Raw genomic sequence first — 20,932 nt, 5'->3', positions numbered from 1 at the left:
ACCCCATGAATCGCAGCACACCAGGCCTCCCTGTCCATCACCAACTCCCGGAGTTTACCCAAACCCATGTCCATCGAGTCAGTGATGCCATCCAGCCATCTCATCCTCTGTCGTCCCCTTCTCCTCCTGCCCCCAATCCTTCCCAGCATCAGGGTCTTTTCCAATGAGTCAGCTCTTTGCATGAGGTGGTCAAAGTACTGGAGTTTCAGCTTCAACATCAGTCTTTCCAATGAACACCCAGGACTGATCTCCTTTAGGATGGACTTGTTGGATCTTCTTACAGTCCAAGTGACTCTCAAGAGTCTTCTCCGATACCACAGTTCAAAAGCATCAATTCTCTGGCACTCAGCTTTCTTCACCATCCGACTCTCACATACATACATGACCACTAGAAAAACCATAACCTTGACTAGATGGACCTTTGTTGGCAAAGTAATGTCTCTGCCTTTTAATATGCTATCTAGATTGGTCATAACTTTTCTTCCAAGGAGTAAGCATCTTTTAATTTCATGGCTGCAATCACCATCTGCAGTGATTTTGGAGCCCAAAAAAATAAAGCGTGACACTGTTTCCACTGTTTCCCCATCTATTTCCCATGAAGTGATGGGACCTCTTCTCTAAATTTGATAGAATTCTCCTGTGAAGCCATCTGGTCCTGGGCTTTTGTCTTTTGGGAGATTTTTGATCACAGCTTCAATTTCAGTGTTTGTAATTGGGTTGTTCATAATTTCTATTTCTTCCTGGTTCAGTCTTGGCAGACTGAACTTTTCTAAGAATCTGTCCATTTCTTCCAGGTTACCCATTTTATTGCCATAGTTGTTCGTAATAGTCTCTTATAATCCTTTGTATTTCTGCATTGCCTGATGTAACTTCTCCTTTTTCATTTCTAATTTTGTTGATTTGATTCTTCTCTCTTTTTTTCTTGATGAGTCTGGCTAAAGGTTTGTCAATTTTGTTCATCTTCTCAAAGAACCAGCTTTTAGTTTTATTAATCTTTACTATTGTTTCTTTCATTTCTTTTTCATTTATTTCTGCTCAGGTCTTTATGATTTATTTCCTTCTACTAATTTTGTTTTTTTTTTCTTTTCCCAGTTGTTTTTGGTGTACAGTTAGGTTGTCTATTCGATGTTTTTCTTGTTTCTTGAGGTAGGATTGTATTGCTATAAACTTCCCTCTTAGAACCGCTTTTGCTGCATCCCATAGGTTTTGAATTGTGTTTTCATTATCATTTGTTTCTAGAAATTTTTTGATTTCCCTTTTGATCTCTTCAGTAACCTGTTAGTTATTTAGAAGTGTGTTGTTTAGTCTCCATGTTTTTGTGTGTCTTACACTTTTTTTCTTGTAATTGATTTCTAGTCTCATAGCATTGTGGTTGGAAAAGATGCTTGATATGATTTCAGTTTTCTTAAATTTGCTCAGGTTTGATTTGTGACCCAAGATGTGGTCTATCCTGGAAAATGTTCCATGTGCACTTGAGCAGAAGGTGTATTCTTCTGCATTTGGATGGAATGTCCTGAAGATATCAATAAGATCCATCTCATCTAATGTATCATTTAAGGTTTGTGTTTTTTGTTTTGATGATCTGTCCATTGGTGTCAGTGGGGTGTTAAAATCTCCTACTTATTATTATGTTACTATCAATTTCTCCTTTTATGTCTGTTAGTATTTGTCTTAGATATTGAGGTGCTCCTATGTTGGATGCATAGATGTTTACAATTGTTATGTCCTTCTCTTGGATTGATCCCTTGATCATTATGTAGCATCCTTCCCTATCTCTTGTAATCTTCTTTATTTTAAGGTCTATTTTGTCTGATATGAGGATTGCTACTCCAGCTTTCTTTTGCTTCCCATTTGCATGGAATATATTTTCCATTCTCTCACTTTCAGGCTATATGTGTCTTGAGGTCTGAAGTGAGTTTCTTGTAGACAGCATATATATGGGTCTTGTTTTTGTATCCATTTAGCCAGTCTGTGTCTTTTGGTTGGAGCGTTTAATCCATTTACATTTAAGGTAGTTATTGATATATATGTTCCTATTGCCATTTTCTAATTGTCTGAAGTTGATTTTGTAGATCTTTTTTCTTCTGTTGTATTTCTTGACTATGTAAGTCCCTTTAACATTTATTGTAAGGCTGGTTTGATGGTACTGAATTCTCTTAACTTTTGCTTGTCAGAAAAGCTTTTTATTTCTCCATCAATTTTGAATGAGATCCTTGCCAGGTACAGTAATCTGGTTGTAGATTTTTCCCTTTCAGTACTTTCAATATATTCTGCAATTCCCTTCTGACCTGCAGAGTTTCTGCTGAAAGATCAGCTATTAAGCATATGGAGTTTCCCTTGTATGTTACGTCTTGCTTCTCCTTTGCTGCTTTTAATATTCTTTCTTTGTGTTTAGTCTTTGTTAGTTTGATTAGTATGTGTCTTGGTGTGTTTCTCCTTGGGTTTATCCTGTATGGGACTCTTTGTGCCTCTTGGACTTGATTGACTATTTCCTTTTCCATTTTGGGGAAATTTTCAACTATAATCTCTTCAAAAATTTTCTCATACCCTTTCTTTTTCTCTTCTTCTTCTGGGACCCCTATAATACGAATGTTGGTGCATTTGATATGGTCCCAGAGGTCTCTGAAAATGTCCTCAGCTCTTTTCATTCTTTTTACTTTATTCTGCTCTTCAGAAGTTATTTCCACCATTTTATCTTCCAGCTCACTGATTCATTCTTCTGCTTCAGATATTCTGCTATTGATTCCTTTTAGAGTATTTTTAATTTCAGTAATTGTGTTGCCTCTGTATATTTATTCTTTAATTCTTCTAGGTCTTTGTTAGTTGATTCTTTCATTTTCTCCATTTTGTTTTCAAGGTTTTTGATTATCTTAACTATCATTATTCTGAATTCTTTTTCAGGTAGTTTGCCTATTTCCTCTTCATTTATTTGGACTTTTGTGTTCCTAGTTTGTTCCTTCATTTTGCAGTATTTCTCTGCCTTTTCATTATTTTTTTTTCTAAGTTATTGTATTTGAGGTCTCCTTTTCCCAGGCTTCAAGAAAAGTTGAATTCTTTCCTTGAAGAAGGTTGAATTCTTTCTTCCTTTTGGTTTCTGCCCTCCTAAGGGTGGTCCAGTGGTTTGTGTGAGCTTCCTATAGGGTGAGATTTGTGCTGAGTTTTTGTTTGTTTGCTTGTTTGTTTGTTTTTCCTCTGATGCGCAAGGCTGAGTGAGGTGGTAATCCTGTCTGCTGATGATTGGGTTTGTACTTTTGTTTTGTTTGTTGTTCAGATGAGGCGTCCTGCACAGGGTGCTACTGGTGGTTGGGTGATGCCGGGTCTTATATTCTAGTGGTTTCCTTTGCGTGAGTTCTCACTATTTGATACTCCCTAGGGTTAGTTCTCTGGTAGTCTAGGGTCTTGGAGTCAGTGCTCCCACTCCAAAGGCTCAGGGCTTGATCTCTTGACAAATCCTCGTTCCTGAGACCAGCATGGAATGTGGGGTTCTTCTCTGCTCCGAGGTTCTGAGCCAGAACCTGGTGGGGGTATGGACAGCAGCCTCTGGATTGACCAGCCCCTCAGCCCACTCCAGCACTTTCTGGTGTTAGGAAAGGTGTCTCTGGGTCCTCTCGCCCCTATGCACTGAAGCCAATCTATTGACACCTGGGAGAAGGCGAGAAACTTGCGTTGGAAGCTTCAGCAATCAGCATTTGAGAAACTCCTCTCCACTTTAGCACCGTCTCCAGGATGCAGAGCTGAGAGACAGTGCAAACTGCAGGGTGGTGAGAGAGCAGAGTGTGAGCAAAATCAGTCTTTTTAAAGATGTTACTGAAATTTTGCTCCATGGACCAGCACCATTAGCATCACCTGGGAACTTGGTACAGATGCAGATTCCACCGAATGAATTAGAATCTTGGATAGAACCCAGGAATCTGTTTTTTAGCCTCCAGGTGAACCTGTACACACTGAATTTTGAGAAGCACATCTCTAAAATACAAATTATCCTTATTTTCTCTAGGGAGGAAAATGGAAGAAAGAAGATAAAATCTCTTCAAAAACAGCTGCTTAATGTCAAAAGAGAAAGGCAAGCTGAAGTACAGGTAAGAATTATCTGGGCAACACAAAAAGTTACTGAGTTGATAACAGTTAAGTAGAAGTCATCTTTCTCAAGCAAAAAAAGAAGTTATGTGTAAGAAATTGTTGTTTCCCCTGAGTTGCCTTTAATATTTATATTAAAAATAAAAGGAGAGCAGATATTTGGTGGAATGCACAAACATGTCCAGAATTGAACTCTGAGAGACTATATCCCTCTGGAGCTGTTCTTACCCCTCCCAACCAATCCAACATATCACCCATTCCTTCCTTCCAGGAGACCTTGTCTCAGGCAGTCTCTTGTATGCCAAGGTCCCTGATGGGAGCTTACAGTCTTAGGTAGGACCTTAAGCACATCACATACTCCTTATAAGGCTTCTCTGGTGGCCCAGATGGTAAAGAATCTGCCTGCAATGCGGGAGACCTGGTTTCAATCCCTGGGTCTGGAAGATCCCTTGGAGGAGGGCGTAGCAACCCATTCCAGTATTCTTGCCTGGAGAATCCCCATGGACAGAGAAGCCTGGTGGGCTACAGTCCATGGGATTGCAAAGGGTTGGACACAACTGAGTGACTAAGCACAACACAAATACTCCTTACACCTGATGGTTAGGGTTAATAATGTCATTTGTATTATATTTCAACTACAGAGTGGATTTATTGAGCTTTTCTGGTCATTAGGGCCTCACCTTATGTCTAATTTACCTCTATAAGAAAATGCATCCCAAGTTTTAAGCAAGTGCTTGCAAAACTGTGTTTGGGCAGTAAGAAATTAGTGCCATGACTATTAGAATTAAGCAAGTTACTAAGTATGGCCTGATATGCTTTTCATTGCCTAGCTATTTGGAAAGCTTATACTTCAGATGTGGGAATCTTCCTTATTTCCTACAAAGAAGTTATAAGAATATTAGGAAAATATATTTGGAAGAATTGTCTAAAGAAGGTCACTAGCCTTTCTTCTGAGATATTATCTTTAGGTCTTCTGATTTGCTTAGCATCCTCTCTTATTTTCTATTATCAGTTTTAAAGTACCTTTGTTATTGATTTTTACTTCATTATCCCTATTAACCCTCTGTTTACGTTCTTTGAAAACCATTTTTGTACGACCCTCACTCCAAAAGCTTTATAAAAACTGGTGTGCACTTAGGCTTTCTCTCTAATAAATAGACTTTTTCAGAAGTTTCTTAACTTTTCTTTCCCCTTAAAAACTCTACCATTATTTAAAAGTTCCTCTTGTATTCCTTGAGTATTAAAAAAAAAAGATGTTTATATTGATGTCCTTTTAAGACTCCGAACCAAATAGTATCAAAAGAGACCCCACCTTTGGCCTCTGCCAATCAAGTCCCCTATGCTACTATCACAACCCCCTTTTTTCTCTTTCATTACATTATATTGTTGACAATATAATTTTTCCAACAAATAACACTTCCTTGTGAAACTTACCTTCTTGGATTGCAGTCTCACCTGTTACATTCAGGCACAGTAAAACTAAAGTAGAATATCACTCAGATATTTTGATCATCAGCAAAGGAGTGAAACCAGGACTAGAAGACTGAAGGCAAACCTTGAACAGAAAACAACTGGAAAGATGAAATCAAGTAAAATCTCTAGAGTTACTGAAGAACCAGTGGTCAAGTCAAGGTTGGAAAACAAAAAGACAGGAAGTACATGGATACAGGAGACCTGTGGGTCAGAAAATGATGCCAGCAATTAAGGTGGTAGGATTGAGTGTGTGAAAGTATGTGTGGAGATCACTGGAATGTGAGAGAATAATTGAGTTATGAAACTTCCTCCTGGAAGCGAAGAGGAACTTAAGAGTCTCTTGATGAAGGTGAAAGAGGACAGTGAAAAAGTTGGCTTAAAACTCAACATTCAAAAAACAAAGATCATGGCATCCAGTCCCATCACTTCATGGCAAATAGATGGGGAAAAATTGGAAACAGTATCAGATTTCATTTTCTTGGGCTCCAAAATCAACACGGACAGTGACTGCAGCTACGAAATTAAAAGATGCTTGCTCCTTGGAGGAAAAGCTATGACAAACCTAGACAATGTATTAAAAAAAGCAAGGATATAACTTTGCCAACAAAGGTCCGTATAGGCAAAGCTATGGTTTTTCCAGTAGTCATGCAGGGATGTGAGAGTTGGACCATAAAGAAGGCTGAGCACCGAAGAATTGATGCTTTTGAACTGTGGTGTTGGAGAAGACTGTTGAGAGTCCCTTGGAAAACAAGGAGATCAAACCAGTCAATCCTAAAGGAAGTCAACCATGAATATTCATTGGAAAGACTGATGCTGAAGCCAAAGCTTTAATACTTTGACTACCGGATGCGAAGAGCCGACTCATTGGAAAAACTCTGTTGCTAGGAAAGATTGAGGGCAAGAGGTGAAAGGGGCAACAGAGAATGAGATGGTTGGATGGCATTATCAACTCAATGGACATGAGTTTGAGCAAACTCAGGAGACAGTGAAGGGCAGAGAAGCCTGGTGTGCTATATATAATTCACGGGGTCGGAAAGAGTTGGACATGAATTAGCAGCTGAACAACAACAACAACCTCTAATGAAACCGTTGAAGACAGCTAGGTCTTTGCAATTCTCAACTTATAAGATTTTTCTAGCCAGAATCAGGACTTTAGTTTCACTTTGCTCCTTCTTAGAATCAGTATAGTTCAGTTCAGTTCAGTCGCTCGGTTGTGTCTGACTCTTTGTGACACCATGGACTGCAGCACACCAGGCCTCCCTGTCCATCACCAACTCCCAGAGTTTACTCAAACTCATGTCCATTGAGTCAGTGATGCCATCCAACCGTCTCATCCTCTGCCATCCCCTTCTCCTCCCACCTTCAATCTTTCTGAGCATCAGGGTCTTTTCAAATGAGTCAGCTCTTTGCATCAGGTGGCCAAAGTATTGGAGTTTCAGCTTCAGCATCAGTCCTTCCAATGAATATTGAGGACTGATCTCCTTTAGGTTGAACTGGTTGGATCTCCTTGCAGTCCAAGGGACTCTCAAGAGTCTTCTCCAACACCACAGTTCAAAAGCATCAATTCTTTGGCTCTCAGCTTTCTTCATAGTCCAACTCTCACATCCACACATGACTACTGGAAAAACCATAGCTTTGACGAGACGGACATTTGTTGGCAAAGTAATGTCTCTACTTTTTAATATGTTGTCTAGGTTGGTCATAGCTTTTCTTCTAAGGAGCAAGCATCTTTTAATTTCATGGCTGCAGTCACCATCTGTAGTGATTTTGGAGCCCCCCAAAATAAAGTCTGTCACTGTTTCCATTGTTTCCCTATCAATTACCATGAACTGATGGGACCAGATGCCATGATCTTAGTTTTCTGAACATTGAGCTTCAAGCCAACTTTTTCACTCTCCTCTTTCACCTTCATCAAGAGGCTCTTTAGTTCTTCTTCACTTTCTGCCATAAGGGTGGTGTCATCCGCATATCTGAGGTTATTGATATTTCTCCCGGCAATCTTGATTCCAGCTTGTGTTTCTTCTAACCCAGCGTTTCTCATGATGTACTCTGCATATAAGTTAAATAAGCAGGGTGACAATATACAGCCTTGACGTACTCCTTCTCCTATTTGGAACCAGTCTGTTGTTCCATGTCCAGTTCTAACTGTTGCTTCCTGACCTGCATACAGGTTTCTCAAGAGACAGGTCAGGTGGTCTGGTATTCCCATCTCTTTCAGAGTTTTCCACAGTTTATTGTGATCCACACAGTCAAAGGCTTTGGCATAGTCAATAAAGCAGAAATAGATGTTTTTCTGGAACTCTGTTGCTTTTTCGATGATCCAGCGGATATTGGCAATTTGATCTCTGGTTCCTCTGCCTTTTCTAAAACCAGCTTGAACATCTGGAAGTTCATGGTTCACGTATTGCTGAAGCCTGGCTTGGAGAATTTTGAGCATTACTTTACTAGCATGTGAGATGAGTGCAATTGTGTGGTAGTTTGAGCATTCTTTGGCATTGCCATTCTTTGGGATTGGAATGAAAACTGATCTTTTCCAGTCCTGTGGCCACTGCTGAGTTTTCCAAATTTGCTGGCATATCGAGTGCAGCACTTTCACAGCATCATCTTTCAGGATTTGAAATAGCTCAACTGGAATTACATCACCTCCACTAGCTTTGTTCGTAGTGATGCTTTCTAAGGCCCACTTGACTTCACATTCCAGGATGTCTGGCTCTAGGTGAGTGATCACACCATCGTGATTATCTGGGTCGTGAAGATATTTTTTGTACAGTTCTTCTGTGTATTCTTGCCACCTCTTCTTAATATCTTCTGCTTCTGTTAGGTTCATACCATTTCTGTCCTTTATCGAGCCCATCTTTGCATGAAATGTTCCCTTGGTATCTCTAATTTTCTTGAAGAGATCTCTAGTCTTTCCCATTCTATTGTTTTCCTCTATTTCTTTGCATTTATCGCTGAGGAAGGCTTTCTTATCTCTCCTTGCTCTTCTTTGCAACTCTGCATTCAAATGGGAATATCTTTCCTTTTCTCCTTTGCCTTCAACTCTTCTTTTCACAGCTATTTTAAGGCCTCCTCAGACAGCCATTTTGCCTTTTTGAATTTCTTTTTCTTGGGGATGGTCTTGATCCCTGCCTCCTGTACAATGTTACAAACCTCCATTCATAGTTCTTCAGCTACTCTGTCTGATCTAATCCCTTGAACCTATCTTACTTCCACTGTAGAATCATATGGGATTTGATTTAGGTCATACCTGAATGGTCTAGTGGTTTTCCCTACTTTCCTCAATTTAAGTTGGAATTTGGCAATAAGGAGTTCATGATCTGAGCCACAGTCAGCTCCCGGTCTTGTTTTTGCTGACTGTATAGAGCTTCTCCATCTTTGGCTACAAAGAATATAATCAACCTGATTTCGGTATTGACCATCTGGTGATGTCCACGTGTAGAGTCTGCTCTTGTGTTGTTGGAAGAGGGTGTTTGCTATGACCAGTGCGTTCTCTTGGCAAAACTCTATTAGCTTTTGCCCTGCTTCATTCTGTACCCCAAGGCCAAATTTGCCTGTTACGCCAGGTGTTTCTTGACTTCCTACTTTTGCATTCCAGTCCCCTAAAATGAAAAGGATATCTTTTTTGGGTGTTAGTTCTAAAAGATCTTGTAGATCTTCATGGAAGACCGATCAACTTCAGCTTCTTCAGCATTACTGGTCAAAGCATTGACTTGGATTACTGTGATATTGAATAATTTGCCTGGGAAACAAACAGAGATCATTCTGTCGTTTTTGAGATTGCATCCAAGTACTGCATTTCGGGCTCTTTTGTTGACCATGATGGCTACTCCATTTCTTCTAAGGGATTCTTGCCCACAGTAGTAGATGTAATGGTCATCTGAGTTAAATTCACCCATTCCAGTCCATCTTAGTTCGCTGATTCCTAAAATGTTGATGTTTACTCTTGCCATCTCGTGTTTGACCACTTCCAATTTGCCTTAATTCATGGACCTAACATTCCAAGTTCCTATGCAATATTGGTCTTTACAGCATCGGACTTTACTTCCATCACCAGTCACATCCACAACTGGGTGTTGTTTTTGCTTTGCTCCGTCTCTTCACTCTTTCTGAAATTATTTCTCCACTGATCTCCTTATCATATTGGGCACCTACTGACTTGGGGATTTCATCATTCATTGTCCTATCTTTTTGCCTTTTCATACTGTTCATGGGGTTCTCAAGGCAAGAATACTGAAGTGGTTTTTCCAGTTCCCTTCTCCAGTGGAACACGTTTTGTCAGAACTCTCCACCATGACCTGTCCATCTTGGGTGGCCCTTCATGGCATGTCTCATAATTTTATTGAGTTAGACAAGGCTGTGGTCCATGTGATCATATTGGTTAGTTTTCTGTGATTGTGGTTTTCAGCCTGTCTGCCCTCTGATGGTGAAGGATAATAGGCTTATGGAAGCTTCCTGATGGAAGAGACTGACTGAGGTGGAGTCAGTACAATGTTTTAATAATCAACAGAGTTTCAAATTCTTCTAGTTTATGGAAGGTATATCTCTATATCTATCTATGTGTCTGTCTATCTATATTTTCAGTTGTCCAACATTCAAAATTTTACAGAAAATGAGAATTCCTAGGCCCAATGGGGAAATAACTCCTTAGAATCCTGTTCTGAGAATATCTTCCTAATGCTATATACCTTAGTGGCAGCTCCCGCATTGGAAAACAGTATGGAGATTCCTCAAAAAATTAAGAATAGAACTACCATATTATTCAGCTATTCTACTTCTGGGTATTTATCCAAAGAAAATGAAGACACTAATTCAGAAAGGTGTATGTACCCCTGTGTTCATTGCAGCATTGTTCAGAACAGCCAAGATAAGGAAACAACCTATATTCACATTGAGAGATGAATGGATAAAGATGGTGTGGTACATGTTTACAACAGTATATATACAATGGATATTTCCTAGCCATACAAAGATGAAATCTTGCTATTTGTGACAACATAGATGGACATTATCATGCAAAGTGAAATAATTAGACAAAGAAAGATAAATACTATATAATTTCACTCATATGTGGAATCTAAAACATACAAACAAAAATAGATGAACAAACTAAACAAAGACAAACATGTATTACAGGGTAGTGGGTACCAGAAGGGGAAAGGGTTGGGGGTAAGAAATGGGTAAAGGGGGGGTCAACTATATGGTGACGGATGGAAACTAAATTTTTGGTGGTGAGCACATTGTAATGTATACAGAAGTTGAAATATTAATATAATGTTGCACACATGAAGTTTATATATATAAACCAGTGTTAACGCAATTAAAAAAAGAAGTTGCCAAGCACTTGTAACCTGGGAAGAATTTTCAAACACATTGTCAATTAATCCTTATAATTACTTGCCAAGATATTTCAGGCAGGGTGGATATTAATGTTTCTATTTTAAAGAAGGTGAAACTTGGAGAGTTTAACTGACGTGTCCTAATTCACACAATTGGCGGGGCTTGTGTAGGAAGTTAGGTCTTTTGATCATTTAGTCCAGTGCTCTTTCCACTAAAATGAAATAGTAATGGGGAATTTGTGTGGATACAGGACACCCAAATAATGTGCCTAGGGAAGAATCTCACAGTCTTAGAACTACTTGTCTTTCATTTTCATTTATACTATCCATGATTATTGAGTAAATTTCTCCTCGTGTGATAGCAGAAAAACAGATCCAGTTCCCTGTTGATACGTAAGTACAATAGCTTAAGCTGCTGACTGAGCTGAATGGAGGTAGAATGCATTTTAATTTAGAAATCTGGTCTTAACCTCTACAGAATCGGAATGAATATATTGCTCACCTCAAGGACCAGCTGCAAGAGATGAAGGCAAAAACCAACATGGAGAATCGCTATATGAAGAAAAATACAGAACTGCAGATTTCCCAGACCCAGAAAAAATGTAGCAAAAGAGAAGAGCTCTTGCTGGAAGAGATTGAGGTGATCACTGTTAATTAGGAATGAATCTAGTGACTGGCTTTCAAACTGTCGCTCCTGATACTTCAGCCGTCAAAGGAGGCGCGAGAAGGAGACTTCCCTGATCTTTGCTCTCTCTCTCCAGCAACCCTAACATTTGAGGTTAAAGAAAAAAAAAGGATGAAGACTTGCTTTTTTACAAGCAGAGATTCTGATGGGGTATAGCCTACATCTCCTGATTTTTTGTAAGGACTTTGAAATTGGTTGTGCTTTCTTTTCTTGGTCACTTTATCCTTATTTTATGAAGCTGGTTGTCATTTCTTCTGTTAATTACAGGGAGAGGACAAAACAAGATACTCAGTAACTGTAGGTTTTTGCTGCTACTTTTCTTACCCAACCAGTATTTTTCATCTTGCCATTAAGAAATACAAAATTTAGAGAGCTGAACTTCATGCACACCTAAATTTATATTAATAGAAATGAAAAGTCACAGTGAAAAGTATCAGTAGAAAGAAACAAGGGTAGACTCTCATTTTAGAGGAGAAAGGCTATTTTCCCCCCTGCATGGAATACATTCAGTTCATTCAGAGCAGTGTTTAAGAAATTTTGCCCTTAAATCATAGAAATAACCTATTTCAAATAACATATTTACATTAAGAAAACTCAAAACTTATTTCCAGATTTCTTTAAATTATACCCTCTCTTAAAGACATTTAATTTAATTAAAAATTTAAAATCTCTTTATGTATTTCAGTACCAAACTTGTCGTATTCTACTTAGAACTACAAATTTTCATTTCCAAATTACAGATAAATAGTAACATGTTGTATACTTCCTGGAAACGTTTTCTAAAAATGATCATTTGTGGAGGAGGCAAAATGGCTAAAAGAACAAGACTCTGGTGAGAAGGAGCAAGCATTAGTACAGCATGTCATCTGCATACAGTAGGAGGACTCCTTTCTTTGAGTCCCCTGCTTATCGGAAAGCTTATTTCCCAAGTGTGGCTTAAGACTATGACAGCAAACATTTTTTTTTGCACTCTGGAATATCCTTTGGTGGGCCTGAGAACCTTGTGCCCTTGAAGCACTGTTTCTCTCTTTAAATGGACATCACTTTCCAGGCAACAGGATTATGGCCCTCTTGCTCTGGGCCGTTGCCTGTGCCTAGCACAGTGCCAGACATGACTCAGACATGTTGTGAACACGAATTGAATTCAGGGAAACTGAATTGCTGCTTTGGAGCAATACCGTGGAATTCTCAGGATCCCACACTTGCACTACTGTCAGAGCTATACCCCTAATCTTGAGAACTCACTTCCAGCCCTGTTGGGAAGAATTCTGATGTTCGTTTTTTATTCACAGAAACTACGCCTGAAAACTGAAGAAGAGAACCGGACTCATGCAGAGATTGAAATGTTCCTTAGAAAGGAGCAGCAGGTGGGTCCCCAAACCTTTCTTTTTCTTTTTTTTTTTTTTAATTCTTTTTTTTATTTTATTTTATTTTATAAATTTATTTATTTTAGTTGGGGGCTAATTACTTTACAATATTGTAATAGTTTTTGCCATACATTGACATGAATCAGCCATGGGCCCAAACCTTTCTTATCCTCTGAAGTATTTGTTTCCCACTTATAAAATGCCAAGGACGGCAAAGCAATTTTTTTAAGGAAAGAAAAATCGACCGTAATCGTACCATCCTAATAAAACAGCTATATAGCCCATGTTTTCTGTATAAGTTATCCATCTGGATAAATGTTTTATAAAGCTGTAATTTGAGTACGGGTAAAATTTTGTCCTTTACCTTTATCATTTAGTATTATATAAGGCACTGTTTTCTTGTTCTTATACTGCCTCATAGTCATAATTTTAAATTTCCTAATTTTTTAAAATTATAAAAATAACATTCTTAGTTGCGTGAAGATTTTTAAAAAATTGCCAATTGTTTTTTCACTCATTTTTTTCATTTTATTATAGTCTCCTTGTAAAATAATTTTAAATGGTTTTATAATGTTCCACAGAGTAGTTATTCTATAATTTATTTGTAACTCTTTGTTCTGGATATTTAGGTTATTTCCAGAGTTTCATTATTGTAAATAATGCAGTAATGAAAGGTTGGCCCAAATTACTGTTTTCTTCATTGCAATTATTTGCTAAAAGTAAATCTCAAGCATGAGATTATTATTTGAGAGACTGGTATTTTGTGACTTTTGATAAATATTGCTAGTAGTCTCTGTTTTACACTGACATCAGCAATGTATACAGGTACTAATTTGAAGGTATCCTCAACAGAACTAACTGCTTTAGATATTTTTTTTAAAGTCTGCTAGTTTAATGAGTTGTTTTATTTTGCTTTTTTTTTTTCTGCTTACTAATGGAATTGACCATTTTTTCCACATATTTATTTACTCATTTTGGGTTCTTTACCACTGGTGGCTCAGAGGTTAAAGCGTCTGCCTCCAATGCGGGAGACCTGGGTTCGATCCCTGGGTCGGGAAGATCCCCTGGAGAAGGAAATGGCAAACCACTCCAGTATTCTTGCCTGGAGAATCCCATGGACGGAGGAGCCTGGTAGGCTACAGTCCACGGGGTCACAAAGAGTCGGACACGACTGAGCGACTTCCCTTTCCTTCCTTTCCTTTCCTATTTACTCATTTTATTTCTTACTGTGTGAATTATGAAATTATTCATATAATTTTATAAATTATGTGACTGAAATGGTTTGAATTAGTATTTCCAATACTAGTAACAAAACAAGCTGAATGGAAGGAACCTTTCAAAATATCTCTGTTGGCTGAATAAGAAAAAAATTTCCAACTTACTCATGATATAGCCTACCTTTGAGAAAGCTGAAGAAGTTTTAGTAAATAATTCCAAATTTGTGGTTAAAGAAAATGATTTCTAGATGCTATCTCACAGGGTTTTACTGAAAAGCATATCAGTAGGCTATTAGAACCTGTACCCCTGCAATTTCAGGATTATGAATCATGTTACCTACCTCAAATGTTAGATATACAGCAAGTATTTGCTAACAGTAAGATGAGTTGGTGATAAATGGATGTTGGATGGATAAAGTTAGTGTTACCCAGATCTTCAGCCTAATAACATAAGCAATACATAGATACTTTTTAATGAAAAAATTTTGAAACAGTGCAGAAATATATAGATTTTAAAAAGCGAAAGCTCTTATTACTCCCCTTTTCAAGTATTTCTTCCATATCTGTTTCTTTTCATGTATGTTCTTGTGTATATACCTAAATGCTTACTTGTTTTTAATATTTATTTATATTTGTTTTTGACATAAATTGGATCATAGTATATTTTCCAGACCCAGTTTTTTTAAAAAATTGCATTGTCTTTAATTTTTTCTAAAGCAGTATACTTGCTGTATAATATGCCAAAGAAGGGATATACCAAGGTTTCGGTAACCATCTTTCTGTCAGTGGACATGCCTCTAAGTGCATGGTATATGGAAAGGCTATTCATTTTTGTATATTGTTCTAGATTCCTTATGTCCCCTCATATTAGTTTTTAATGGCTTTTGAGTTGGTTCATTTGGATTTTCTAGGTAGAAAATCTTGCTGTTGTTGTCCAGTTGCTAAGTCTTATCCAACTCTGCAACCCCATGGACTGCAGCATGCCAGGCTTTCTTTCCTGTCCTTCACTATCTCTCTGAGTTTGCTCAAACTCATGTCCTTTGAGTCAATGATGCCATCCAACCATTTCATCCTCTGTCACCCCCTTCTCCTATTGACTGTAAATAATAGCAGTTTCATATTTTCCCTCTCATTATTTATATATCTGTTTCTATTTTGTGGCTTATTGTATAGATAGAATGGCAAGTGTAATGTTTAGTAGTATTACTAAAGTAATAATGTGGCACTGTTTCTCTATGGTTGGTTTTAATGGTGTTTCAGTCAATATTACACATGAATTCATTCATAGTCATGACGAGTTTCTCATGTGCAAATTAGGGTTCCTTGGGAAAAAATAAGACCCTGCAACTTGGAATGGGAATTCCTGGTATGTAATTTATATTCTTGAACCCCCAAGTCACCGTAAGCCTCTCTTGCTGGTGGAAATAGCCTGCTCTCCTATGTCTGAGGAGATTAGTCTTATTTTCCCTGAAAACCTGTGATAATAACTTCATCTGAGGCAGATGCCTTGAAAAGGGATGCTATCTCTCAAGACCTAGTGCAATCACCCCTTTTGTCCGTGGTTCCATCACTAGAGTCAAATCTCAGTGGGTTCCAGGCTCATAGATAACTCAGATGACTATAACTTAGAAGGACATAACTTACATTCTAAAAGAATTACAAGACTTTACTGATACATATTGGCATAAGCCCAGGAGACAGGTATGAGTATGGAGTCTAAGGTTTTTGGGCCAAGAAAGGTAGAATAGAACACTGGATTGGGTCAAGTTCATTGATGTGGACCTGTTTACTAGAGATTCTAGATTTAATGTGTTAGCTTGTGCAGCTGGAAGTGACTCTTAACAGTTTGCTTGATTGGTTAACTAAAACCTGGACTTATTTAATGAAGTGGAGATGTCAGTGCTTCTTTGATATAATATGGAGAAGAGAATTCAAAAGACTTAGGGAAATAGGAATACAATGTGAATTTATCATGTGTAGCCTAACACCCACTCAAACACCCACCTCTAACAAGTTTCTGTGAGACACTCCTTCCTAGAAGACAGTCCTTTACTAATGCATTCAGTTCAGTTCAGTTCAGTCGCTCAGTTGTGTCCAAAACTTTGTGACCCCATGGACCACAGCACGCCAGGCCTCCCTATCCATCACCAACTCCTGGAGTCCACCCAAACTCATGTCCATTGAGTCAGTGAGGCCATCAAACCATCTCATCCTCTGTCATCCGCTTCTCCTCCTCCCCTCAATCTTTCCCAGCATCAGGGTCTTTTCCGATGAGTCAGCTCTTCGCATCAGGTGGCCAAAGTATTGGAGTTTCAGCTTCAACATCAGTCCTTACAATGAACACTCAGGTCTGATCTCCTTTAGGATGGACTGGTTGGACCTCCTTGTAGTCCAAGGGACTCTCAAGAGTCTTCTCCAACACCACAGTTCAAAAGCATCAGTTCTTCTGTGCTCAGCTTTCTTTATAGTCCAACTCTCACATACATACATGACTACTGGAAAAACCATAGCCTTGACTAGATAGACCTTTGTTGGTAAAGTAATGTCTCTGCTTTTTAATATGCTATCTAGATTGGTCATAAATTTTCTTCCAAGGAGCAATCGTCTTTTAATTTCAAGGCTGCAGTCACCATCTGGAGTGATTTTGGAGCCCAAAAAAACAAAGTCTGACACTGTTTCCACTGTTTCCCTGTCTATTTCCCATGAAGTGATGGGACCGGATGCCATGATCTTAGTTTTCTGAATGTTGAGCTTTAAGCCAACTTTTTCACTCTCCTCTTTCACTTTCATCAAGAGGCTCTTTAGTTCCTCTTCACATTCTGCCATAAGGGTGGTGTCATCTGCATATCTGAGATTATTGATATTTCTCCTGGCAATCCTGATTGCAGCTTGTGCTTCATCCAGCCCAGCATTTCTCATGATGAACTCTGCATATAAGTCAAATAAGCAGGGTGACAATATACAGCCTTGACATACTCCTTTCCCAATTTGGAACCAGTCTGTTGTTCCATGTCCAGTTCTAACTGTTGCTTCCTGACGTGCATACAGATTTCTCAAGAGGCAGGTCAGGTGGTCTGGTATTCCCATCTCTTTCAGAATTTTCCACAGTTTGTTGTGATTCACACAGTCAAAGGCATTGGCATAGTCAATAAAGCAGAAATAGATGTTTTTCTGGAACTCTGTTGCTTTTTTCAATGATCCAGTGGATGTTGGCCATTTGATCTCTGGTTCCTCTGCCTTTTCTAAAACCAGCTTGAACATCTGGAAGTTCATGGTTCATGTATTGCTGAAGCCTGGCTTGGAGAGTTTTGAGCATTACTTTACTAGCATGTGAGATGAGTGCAATTGTGCGGTAGTTTGAGCATTCTTTGGCATTGCCTTTCTTTGGGATTGGAATGAAAACTGACCTTTTCCAGTCCTGTGGCCACTGCTGAGTTTTCCAAATTTGCTAGCATATTGAGTGCAGCACTTTCACAGCATCATCTTTGAGGATTTGAAATAGCTCAACTGGAATTCCATCACCTCCACTAGCTTTGTTCGTATTGATGCTTCCTAAGGCCCACTTGACTTCACATTCCAGGATGCCTGGCTCTAGGTGAGTGATCACACCATCGTGATTATCTGGGTCGTGAAGATCTTTTTTGTACAGTTCTTCTGTGTATTCTTGCCACCCTTCTTAGTATCTTCTGCTTCTGTTAGGTTCATACCATTTCTGTCCTTTATTGAGCCCATCTTTGCATGAAATGTTCCTTTGGTATCTCTAATTTTATTGAAGAGATCTCTAGTCTTTCCCATTCTATTGTTTTCCTCTGTTTCTTTGCATTGATCACTGAGGAAGGCTTTCTTATCTCTCCTTGCTATTCTTTGGAACTCTGCATTCAAATGGATATATCTTTCCTTTTCTCCTCTGCTTTTTGCTTCTCTTGTTTTCACAGCTATTTTAAGGCCTCCTCAGACAAACATTTTGCCTTTTTGCATTTCTTTTTTTGGGGACGGTCTTGATCCCTGTCTCCTGTACAATGTCATGAACCTCCATCCATAGTTCATCAGGCACCCTGTCTATCAGATACAGTCCCTTAAATCTATTTGTCACTTCCACTGTATAATCATAAGGGATTTGATTTAGGTCATATCTGAATGGTCTAGTGGTTTTCCCTAGTTTCTTCAATTTAAGTCTGAATTTGGCAGTAAGGAGTTCATGATCTGAGCACAGTCAATTTCCAGTCTTGTTTTTGCTGACTGTGTAGAGCTTCTCCATCTTTGGCTGCAAAGAATATAATCAACCTGATTTTGGTACTGACCATCTGGTGATGTCCATGTGTAGAGTCTTCTCTTGTGTTGTTGGAAGAGGGTGTTTGCTATGACCAGTGCGTTCTCTTGGCAAAACTCTGTTAGCCTTTGCCCTGCTTCATTCTGTACCCCAAGGCCAAATTTGCCTGTTACGCCAGGTGTTTCTTGACTTCCTACTTTTGCATTCCAGTCCCCTAAAATGAAAAGGACATCTTTTTTGGGTGTTAGTTCTAAAAGGTTTTGTAGGTCTTCATAGAACAGTTCGACTTCAGCTTCTTAGTTAGGGGAATACCTGCATCCTTGAAAAGCCCTGTTATTGCTTTCATATGTAGGCCAGGTAAGACCATGGGTGATGGCACTCCTGATTTCAGTGGAGTTGATAGGATCATGGAGTGCCAGAAGACGTGTGGCTGCACTTAACTACAGGGAGGTACTAGGATAAAGCATTACTTGATCTACACAACAGAGAAAAAGTCCAAATCTAGTAGCCAAAAACTTGATTTGAGTTACCACAATAAAGAGTCATGGCCTCTCACCCAGTTTCCAAACTAAGTAATTTCACAGACCCAGAGCCCCTTGACTGAAGGCAGCAGGTCCCCCTGAAGGTGAACTCAGCAGCACTTGTTCACTTGTACAAGTAATGCAAGTGAATCTTCCTCTAAGCCTTACCCAAGGGACCTACTTATTAGAGTGACTATGCACTGGAAAAAAGAAAATACCCAGACCTTTTGAGGTTACTAAACATTGGCTCTGAATTGATGCTAATTCCTGGGGATTCAAGACAACACTGTGGACCCTTCTCAAAATGGGCGATTATGATGGTCATGTGATAGATGGAGACTTAAGTCTGATTTACTCTGGGCTCACTTTTCTATGGATCCACCCTGTGATTATTTTCCCCAGTTACCGAACATATGGTTGGAGTAAGACATACTTGATAACAGAATTTTCACCTTGGCTCCTGATTCATGGAGTGAGGGCCATTATGATAGGAAGGGCCTAGTAGAAGCCTCTGGGACTTCCCATCCCTACCAAGATAGTGAATCATAAGCAGTACTATAGTCTCAGTGTAACTGCTGAAATTAATGCCAACATCAAAGGCTTTGAAGTGGAGGTAGTGACATTTATCACATTCCCATTCAACTCAGCTGTTTGGCCTGTGTAGTGACTCCAACTGCAGATACTGTTCCAGATGTCATATCTTTACTGGCGAAAATTTTGAATGGCAGCTATTAACTTGACTAAACTCCTTGTCTCCAAACTCATTTGGAAAAAACTGCAGAAGCAGTTTACTTTTACCTGGCTGGGCCAGCAATACACACTCACAGTCACATCAGGGCTGTGTCGTTTCTGCTTTCTCTGCCACATTATGGTCTGCAGAGATTATTGCTTGCTTTAACTTTCCACAAGACACCCTAGTAGTTTACTGCATTATGCTGATTGTATCTGATGAACAGAAGAAGCAAGGATTTTAGATGACTTAAGGAGACACATGAATTAGAAGGTGGGAGACAAACTAGTTTTGATACTAATTCTTTATCATTATAGTTCAGTTAGGGGACAGAAACCACATTGGTAATTTGAGCAGGGAACATATTAAAAAAGAATCATTAACTGCTAATAAGGGATTGGCTGAAAAGGAGGGATACAAAACTCTAGGGCTGGAGGACAGTATCCAAGGGAGGAATAAACAGATATTTACTTTGTTGCCTGGGTCAGAGCTGTTTTACAGCTAGTGGAGTAAAGCTGGCAAGCAGGGAACTGTAGACTGTGTTTGGCAAGCAAGACTCTGTCTGTTGTGTTAGTAAAACTTGGTGAACAAGTGCCATTGAGTATGTCACATCCATGCCACCATCAGCTGTGCCCAGAAACAAAGGAGGAAGCACATGGGAACCAAGGAGAGAAGCTCTTCTGTCATGTCCCTCTAGCACTCTCTACTGACAAAGCTGAATACTGTGCCAGTTTGCAGAACAGAAGTGTTTGCTGCAAGCATCCAGTTTTACAAAGCTGGTCAGTGAAGGATGATTTGGAATTGAGAGGCAATAAGTTGATAACTGACACAAATGGGAATTGTATGACATTTGGGCTGTAGGTTTATGGGCTGTAGGTTTATGGTAGGTAAACCTTATCAAGTTAATAAAGTTGCCTTTTAGTCAAATATTGCTAAGTTTTTTTTTTTTTCTTAATCAGGAATGAAGATTGAGTTTTATGAGATGGATTTTTTTTAATCCATTGAGAAGATATGATTTTCTTTTAATGTGTTAATAAGTTAAAATATATTAATAGACTTGATGTTGAATCATCTTTAAATTTGGGGGATAAATCTACTTTGTTCATAATTTATTATTCTTTTACTAGACTGTTAGAATTGTAGATTTTTATTTTGTATTTATGTATTCCATAAATGAGATTATTCTATAGATTCATTTTTGGTGCTTCTTTGTTGTACTGTGATCAGTTATGCTAGCTAGCTTAACAGAAATAGAA

At 38.8% G+C, this 20,932-nt stretch overlaps 1 protein-coding gene across 22 annotated transcripts in view; it reads left to right on the top strand.

The window, feature by feature from the left end:
• Window positions 1-20,932, top strand: part of DRC9 (dynein regulatory complex subunit 9) — a 50,546-nt gene that overhangs the window by 25,209 nt on the left and 4,405 nt on the right. For all 22 annotated transcript variants that reach the window (XM_081571665.1, XM_081571662.1, XM_081571658.1 and 19 more), the window contains 3 exons: window positions 3,998-4,079; window positions 11,365-11,526; window positions 12,864-12,938. In XM_081571665.1, coding sequence (XP_081427791.1) covers window positions 3,998-4,079; window positions 11,365-11,526; window positions 12,864-12,938 — 319 coding nt within the window. The remainder of the gene's footprint in view (window positions 1-3,997; window positions 4,080-11,364; window positions 11,527-12,863; window positions 12,939-20,932) is intronic.

This window comes from Giraffa tippelskirchi, chromosome 2 (genome assembly GCF_054371585.1).
Source record: "Giraffa tippelskirchi isolate mGirTip1 chromosome 2, T2T-mGirTip1v1.2.pri, whole genome shotgun sequence".
NCBI classification, from domain to species: domain Eukaryota; kingdom Metazoa; phylum Chordata; class Mammalia; order Artiodactyla; family Giraffidae; genus Giraffa; species Giraffa tippelskirchi.
The sequence above is the reverse complement of the archived record's forward strand: the minus strand, read 5'-3'. Positions and strand labels throughout refer to the sequence as shown.